Source organism: Gambusia affinis, linkage group LG22 (genome assembly GCF_019740435.1).
Source record: "Gambusia affinis linkage group LG22, SWU_Gaff_1.0, whole genome shotgun sequence".
Lineage (NCBI taxonomy): Eukaryota > Metazoa > Chordata > Actinopteri > Cyprinodontiformes > Poeciliidae > Gambusia > Gambusia affinis.
Genome location: NC_057889.1, coordinates 8,776,014 through 8,783,762, shown reverse-complemented (window position 1 = coordinate 8,783,762; position 7,749 = coordinate 8,776,014). Strand labels below are relative to the sequence as shown.

General features: G+C 36.7%; 2 protein-coding genes across 2 annotated transcripts in view; one reads left to right on the top strand and one right to left on the bottom strand.

Moving 5' to 3' along the window:
- Window positions 1-330: 330 nt before the first annotated feature.
- On the bottom strand, window positions 331-4,245 carry mrpl19 (mitochondrial ribosomal protein L19). The gene is made up of 6 exons (XM_044107364.1): window positions 4,078-4,245; window positions 3,788-3,902; window positions 3,561-3,679; window positions 2,503-2,637; window positions 1,177-1,358; window positions 331-847 (listed from the first exon to the last, which is right to left on the bottom strand). The coding sequence occupies exons 1-6, from the start codon at window positions 4,154-4,156 to the stop codon at window positions 626-628; spliced, it is 852 nt and encodes a 283-aa protein (XP_043963299.1). The 5' UTR covers window positions 4,157-4,245; the 3' UTR covers window positions 331-625.
- A 1,155-nt stretch (window positions 4,246-5,400) lies between these two features.
- Window positions 5,401-7,749, top strand: part of LOC122825802 (protein eva-1 homolog A) — a 66,393-nt gene continuing 64,044 nt past the window's right edge. The window contains exon 1 of the mRNA XM_044107362.1: window positions 5,401-5,655. Within this exon, the coding sequence (XP_043963297.1) occupies window positions 5,544-5,655 (112 nt within the window). The 5' untranslated portion in view covers window positions 5,401-5,543. The remainder of the gene's footprint in view (window positions 5,656-7,749) is intronic.

The following is a 7,749-nucleotide window of genomic DNA, read 5'->3' as shown; positions in this document are numbered from 1 at the left end:
GCCAGCTTCTTTAGCAGTGACCATTTTATGGCTTATGCCTTTTATAGAGGGTGCCAATGAATGTCTGCTGGACCTCCCTAAAGGCAGCAGTCATATACTTCATTGTGAAAACTATAATGTGGTACCATAACCTTCTATTGAAAATTCTTATTCTTAATTGGTCTCATAAATTTACAATAAAAAAAATATTGCCGCTGCAGACTTCTCTGTTCCAAACAGTTAAAAGTGAAAGCTTAATATATGGAAAAAGAAAGAGGAAGAAAATAAAACAAGTTGAATTAAAATAAAAGCAATAACAAGGGAAAATAAGCTAAATGTAAGACAATTAACTCAATTTCAACAGTTTAATAATTTTAGAAAGGTAACTTAATTTCTGTTTGGAAGGAGACAAGTTAGAGACCTGAAGGAGCTCGTACAGTAAAGTGAATACATACAAGACAATTTAATACACTGACAAATATGAAATGTCCATGTTGCTTCTTTTGTAATTATTATACAGTGACCTTTAAGTTAATTGTCACATACTGAATGAATAGTTCCATTCAATCTGTTTTCCAATTATTCCTTGTTGCTGGAATTGTTTGCTCCCATGGCTGCACTGAGGGATAAAACAGGAGGACTCCAGTCACTTGCTCATCTCCTCCTGCACTTCTTTGAGGATCTGTTCCTTTAGTTCGACTGTGTCATACTCCCGCAGCATGTCATACTCCTTCCAAGGCTGTGCACGTTTCTGGGCAGTCGCCATCTGATTGGGCGTCAAGCACAGATCGAAGCGGATGCCCTGGATGTTGAACTTGGGCCATTCCCAGTGTTTGGACCACGGCTTTGGACGCATTTTTACTTTGAGCTGGAGAACAGAGAGGGAGAAAAAAAAGGCTTAATTGTTTTATTTTTAATTGTTTTTTTTATTATTCTTTCTCAACTGTTTTGTTTTACTGCAGGCAATGTATAATAAAATTTACACCAAAAAACCTATACAAAGTAGCTCTCTGTAAATTTTACTAATTTATTACAAGAGTTCCAAAGAACCAAATAACTTAATGGAGATATATTAGCATTACTTAAACAACAACATACAGACATTTATTAGTATAAACAATTATACACAGCATGACAAAGAGCAGTTTAAATTAAAGCAGAAATAATTTGTCAGACCAACCTAAACAGCCCACTCACCGAGTTAACAGGCACTTCTCCAGTGGGAGAGAAGGGCACAGGCTTCATTTCTGGGTCCACTGTGCTGTACTCAGGCAGAGCGTCTCTAAGGTACATAAGGTTATTGTCCAGTCTTTTTTCCAGCTTCAGGACTTCAATTTTCTGGATCCTAGGATTGTACATCTCGTAGCAGATCTCAACACCTTGGAAACACACACATTTTGTCTGACACTCACCAGTCTCCTTTCTTGTACCAGTAAGTACTGACCAATTAATCCGCAAGACAATAAAAATTAGCATTTTTTTCCATAATTTCAAAATCAACAGGACAATCTTCTGGTCATATCAGAAGACCACTAAACAATTAAGGAATAAAGATATCTGTAAACTGATTTGTGATGCCGACAAACTACTGAAAGATTAGCAAGTTATTTGGGAAGAATGTCAGGAAAAAGCTTTTTTTCCTCCTAAAATCATAAAATGTAACCATATGGAGTTTGCTAGACTCTGTTGTGACTTTAATTGGAACAGTTGGATGTTTCTGGCATGAGTAGGATAAATATGTGGAAAAGCAAATGTTGGTGAATCTGCCATGCAGTGGGTGTTTTGAGCTAAAGCACAGAGTGCATACCCAAGAAATCCTCTTACTGTTCTAATTGACAAAAAATATGCTGTACACTATTTGTAGTACCAACAGTTTTGTTAAATAAATAACAGTATTATTTTTCCACAAAAATGTGTTATGGGATTTTGCAAAATTGATCAATCTAAAGAATCTACTACTGTAATTAAAGATTAATGAAGTAATTCACTGGGTTTTTACACATCTCTGCTAGGAGCCATGCACATACTACACACAGATATAGCTGGGACACTGATTTGTCCAAATATCAAAACAAACCCAAAGTGACTGTCAATCAAACATCACACATTTTTACTAATTTCTTTTGAAAGAAAGTGTACGATAAAACCTACCAAACAGTGACTTTTGCGCACTGCTACACTCCTTCCATTTGCATTATTATTCACCAAATATTAAGCAACTGAAACATCCAAATATAGTCAGTGACTTAACAGCTGCAAGCAGGCTGGACAAATATTTAGTTCAAATTTTATCTTGACTTAAAGGTTTACATTCAAAGAAATTCCAAAGAACGCTATGCTTGTTTAAGTGATTGACCAAACACAGTCATCTATAACTCTTTCTACATTTGAACAGGATCTGTTTCAAACTATGCCAAGTGTTTAAAGCTTTTAAAATCCCTGCAGGGTTGGAGTGATTCCTAGATGACATCTTAAGCCAAACATGCTTCTCTATGCTGAACTGTGCAGCATAACTAATCTTACCTTGATTATTAATAATGTTCCTCAAGACAAAAGTGGCGCCCAGCCCGTTTCCACCCCTCTGGATGCAGATACCAACAAAGCGGTTTGTTTTCCCACTAGCATTAGGATCAGCCATGGACACTGCAAGAATGCTGCCTGAAAGACATACAAATAATGCTAACTGGTACTAGTAAAGCTAATTAAATAACACATTTTTGCAATACTAATACCGGTACCAACAGTCAAGTCAGGACAGATCTCTGCTCACTAACAATCATAATTTTTACTTTTGTTAATATTTCTTATGATTGATTCTGTTTTGTTTTTTTTGAATCAATACTTGTTGCCAATCACTCTTTTGAATAAAAAAAGCTGAGATGAAATGGGGGAAATTTTTTTCCCCATTTGAGAATTTACTGATATTTGATTCTTTTCATCACTCTAATAGTTTTTGTGGTATCGTCTTATTCTGCTGGGCCCCAGTGAAGTCCATGCAAATCTTTATGACAAGGTCGTAGTCATCATCCAAATAGTTGGATGTCGGTCACGGACCATCAGACTCAAGACTGTTTTTGTATAAAACTCAAAGGAAGTTCTCCCCCTCCCCAATCTAAATTTTGGTCAGTTCATTTAAGACATGAAATCCTGAATCATTATTCGTCATAGATAATGCAGGATTTAAGCTGCTTAGTAGTTTGGCGCTTTTTTTTTGTTTTTGGTTTGTAAACGTTTCATGAGACATGCTAAGCAAATGTCTGAATCACAGCAGAATCTTCTTTATACTGAGAAGCAGCAGCTCCACTTGGAGCTTCCCCCAGATGAAGAAGTGTCTCAGCCAATTTCCAAGTCCCTCCTTTTTAGTCACTTATAGCTGCAAACTTGAAATTCAGCACTTGGAAAAACAGCTTCGCTTTTTTCTTTTCTTTTTGTAATACAATTGCGTGTAAGTAAATAAAGAGAAAATAATCAACCAATTAACAAAAAATACTTGTTATTTGTAACAGGTATTTCAGGAGTGATGTCCATGTGAAACAACATCAAATGTAATCACAATCCACTTAAAACGTTTAGTCCCTTACCAACATAGAATTCAGGAATGTTGAGCATTTTCCTCCTGCGAATCATGTCTTTCCTCTCCAAGAAAAACTTGAAAGGAGCCGTTCTCTGCCTGGGAGGGACGAACTCTGGACTCAGAAACCTGACAGAACATCAAGCAAGCTGAACCAACACAGTAACAAATGATAAGACAACATCTTGAGCTTTTACCAAAAGGATTTTGTTGTTTACAATGTAAGAATAATCTTACTTTCTCAGAGAAGCCACATTTTGTGTTTTATCTATTATAACAGGCTTGGAAGGAGGGACAAATTTAGGTGGTTCGCTGTCTGCCGCAGGGCGACACATGGATGTAGAAAACAACCCTGAAAATAAAAAGGAAGCAAGATCTCAAGATGATTTTTTTCAACGGCTAGCTTAGCTAACCTCGCTAATCTTAGCAATACCAGAACAAAATACAACTAAGAGTCTATTTATTCCAAAAGTAAGAGCGAGTTATACAACATTGCAGACTGCTTCAAGCCTCTTTAAGACACTTACGTTCATTCTGGTGCTGCAATTTTCGACAAAAACGCAGCGACGAAGCAAGTTTACCAAGTCCTCTAGTGCAGACCGCCATGTCTGACCTTACGTTGTCACGTTGTACGGAAACCGTGAAGGCCAAACGTTCTAAACGCGATTATGGGGTGTAGTTCAGGGGTTTACTTCGGAAGATGGCGCAATTGTCCTATTATAAATCGGCCACTCTCTGTTAACGTTTTCAAAGGGGAAAATTGAACAAAACGTGTTTTTTTTAATTGAAACGAAAACGTAAAAATTACGTAAAAGTTGCTATTGTTATGCCTTAGATGATAAGTTATATTTTAGATTAATCTGACTAGAACACTTCTTCCTCACACCTGTAACGTCTACAAAAAAGTAAATAATTATTTAAAACATTCCGTGTAAGACATTATTACGACTGTCTTACAATTTTGGTTTCTTTGTACCAGTCTTCATTAAAGGTCAGATTTGTAGAACTTACAAAGTTGTCCTGTTGATAGATTCTCCCACTTGAGTTTTTGGATCTCTAAAGCGCATCCAAAATAACTATTGGTCTTTTAACTGCAGTGCTGAATAATGCTACCCTTGCCAATCCTGACAAGTGTGCGCATGGCTATGTTTTCGCTGGTTTTCAGTTGTCCAATACTCTTTATTTTTAAGGGATCATCTGGATAGTATTTTATAATGTGCTCAAAGCTTGGGATATTGTTTTATAAATTAACTCTGTTTTGAACTTCTCTACAGCCTCATCCTTAACTGGTCTTGTTACTAATAGTCTCAAAAACCCTCTCTGCTCTTCACAGAACAATTAACTGCTTAGGTTACGTCTCGAACAATGTGTAGTTGAAGGGGGAATGATTTTATTATTTTTGTATCTATAAATGTTATTAATTTTAAAAAAATACTGAAACCAACGGTTTTGTTTGTTTGTTTGTTTGTTTGTTTGTTTGTTTGTTTTACTATTCCTTCTTTTATTTTGCAGAACTTTGAGTTCTGCCACTTAAACTCCAAAGAAAGCATACTGAGCGTTCCTGTAACTTGACAAAACGTGAAAATTTCAACAGGTATGAAAACCAAGACATTGTCAGTGAAGACAAAGCTTATCTAAAAGTTTGCAGCATTTTCGAAGTGCTGTTTAAGTCTGAATTGTGCAGTATAAATTGTAATTTCGAAACAGAGGTTTTGCCCTATGTGTTTCCCTTAGATCTTTGAGGGCATGCAGGGTGGCGCAGTTCCAGCAGGTGGAATGCCTCCTCCTTCAAAGCGCGGTTGGAAACAACACTCGGTGCACACACGGACTTCAAACCCAGCCCTCGTCGATGCAAGAAGCATTGTGGTGGAGGGAGGATGATGGAAGTCTAGAAACATGGAATCGCACATCTCTTGAAACTGGAACTCGTTGCTGCTGGATTTTTTTTTTTTTTTCGGTGATTCGGGGGGAAATTACAAACTTCGAGGTTTCAATGATGTTATTCTCAGATTGGACTATCTCAGCCGTCAATTTTGCGCTCCTGTTGGGAATAACGTGTCTGACCGTCATCTGCGATCTCACCAAGGGCTCTCCGGACTTTCCAGGTAACCATTTTAAATAAAAGTTTGAATCTTAAATAAAATAAAATAAAATAAAATAAAATAAAACAATACGCTATTTATATATATTTAAAAAAACTATTCTGCGTATTGGTTCACATTTTACCTAGCATTTTCAGATAGAACTTACACTATTGCAAATAAATGATTAAATCAAACTTAGAGCGTTTCTTAGGAAGCGCGTCTTTCAAAACAACTGAGGTGTAATTTCAGTCCAGCGTCGCATCACGACTCGTGCCTCTGGCGTGCTACAGCATGCGCTCTCAGATGTTTGTCTCGTAAAGCTTCTGAGATATACAACTCGAGCACACGGAAAGGGAATAAAGAGCCAAAATGAGCTGAACTTTTGGCCTGCTTTAGATCACTTTCTGTTGAACGATCTACAAGTTCTTCAAAACAACTGGGTAGGGATTAAGAAGTAGTTTTACACATAGAATATGTTATTGGTGATGCGGCTCGGATGATTTGAATAATATGGTTACTATATGTTGGATAATATTTGCTGCAGATACATGGGGGGCGGAAGGGGGGTGGACACTGCTTCATGTTTTCTGGTACCACTTTGAAAGCTAATACATTGCAGTGCCTTGGACCCGCCACTTTGATTAGGTAACAAGCTGGGATTTTTCATCTGCTAACACAAATCCTTTATATTACCTAACTACAGTTAACTATTTACCCCCACAGAGATTTCTACTGTTTTTGCTTTGTTTGTCATTCTTACATGATTCAGTTCATCAAACTTTAGCTGTCAGAAAAAAAGATAACATGAGGAAATAATTTGTAAATTATTATTTTATTTATTAAAAAGCTATTCAAACCAACTTAGCACTATGTGAAAATAATAACTAACCCCCTAGTTCAGAAGTGTTTTCAGTAAATGGATATAAGAATTTAACATCAATATTTAGGAAATTTGGTCTCTTCTTGCAGAGTCGTTTTAATTCAGACAGTTGGGAGTTTTTAAGAGTGGACAGTGCTTTTAAAGCGATGCCACAACATGTTGATCTAATTTAAGGCAGTATTTTAACTAATCTATTCCAAACCCTTCACATTTTTACATTTGGATCATTGTCCTGTCCTTCATCCCAAGTACAGTTGAGAACACAACTTCTTAAGGATTTCCCTGTAGAACGCAGAATTCATGGCCCCATTCAGTTATGGTAAATTGTCCTGTACCAAACTAGAGCATCAGGCTAAAACCATAACAATGTCATCATCAAGTTTCACTTTTGTGAATCTTGGTGATGGCATTGTCACCAAAAACCAACTTGGTGATGATTTTTGGGACTGTGTTATCAGTACCAAAAACATTTTTGCAGCAAGCCTTGGAGATTATCAAGATTTGAGACAGTATTTTGCTCTTTTTGCCTTGGAATTCTTCCATTGATTCCAGTTTTGCTGAGTATTTTTGTCATTGTTGAATAAAGGACACTGCGGTAAGCGAGTCCTTCAATGGTTTTAATGTTCCAGATTCTTTTGTAACCTCTTGGATGAGTTGGAGTTGTTGATGCTCTCTTAGAGTAGTTTTGGATGCGGATAATCACAGTTAGTTGTAACATGGCCAATAGTGACTTTTTCAGGATGTGTCAGGGTGATCTAGACAGATTTATTTCCATTTATAAATGAAGTTGTGATTTGAAAACTGCCTTTTGAATTTATTGATTCAAATTTGTTGAATGGCCTGATACATTAAAAGCGACAAAAAGAACACAAACAAAAGGAAGGGAACCCATAGTAAGTCAGAACACTTTTATTTATGGTGCTATAAAACAGGAAGAAGGGTTTGTCACAATGTTAATTAGCCTCTAATGGGTCTAATGGTTGGAAACAGCAAAGTGACAATGCAGTGAGAGTTGATAAACAACAGATGTGTGAAATTTACTCCCATGTGTACTATTCTTGATACTGTCTAATGAGCTACTAAAGAACGCGGTCTAGGGATGGCTGGTAAAGCAGTAATTACCACACATGAGTGGGTGTTGTGATTTTTGTCACAAATAGTACTGCTGAGTGTAGTATAAGTTGGTTAACTCAGTAAGAGGCAAAACATTTTTAGATTTGAACTGATCGGTCCAA

What these genes read in the sequence shown, in the direction of transcription:
- mrpl19 (XM_044107364.1), bottom strand. Translation starts at nt 4,156, where the DNA reads ATGGCGGTCTGCACTAGAGGACTTGGTAAACTTGCTTCGTCGCTGCGT. An exon ending in CATTCCTGAATTCTATGTTG is followed by an intron (nt 2,638 to 3,560) that starts GTAAGGGACTAA and finishes TATGTCTTTCAG; the next exon opens with GCAGCATTCTTGCAGTGTCC. An exon ending in GAACATTATTAATAATCAAG is followed by an intron (nt 1,359 to 2,502) that starts GTAAGATTAGTT and finishes TGTGTTTCCAAG; the next exon opens with GTGTTGAGATCTGCTACGAG.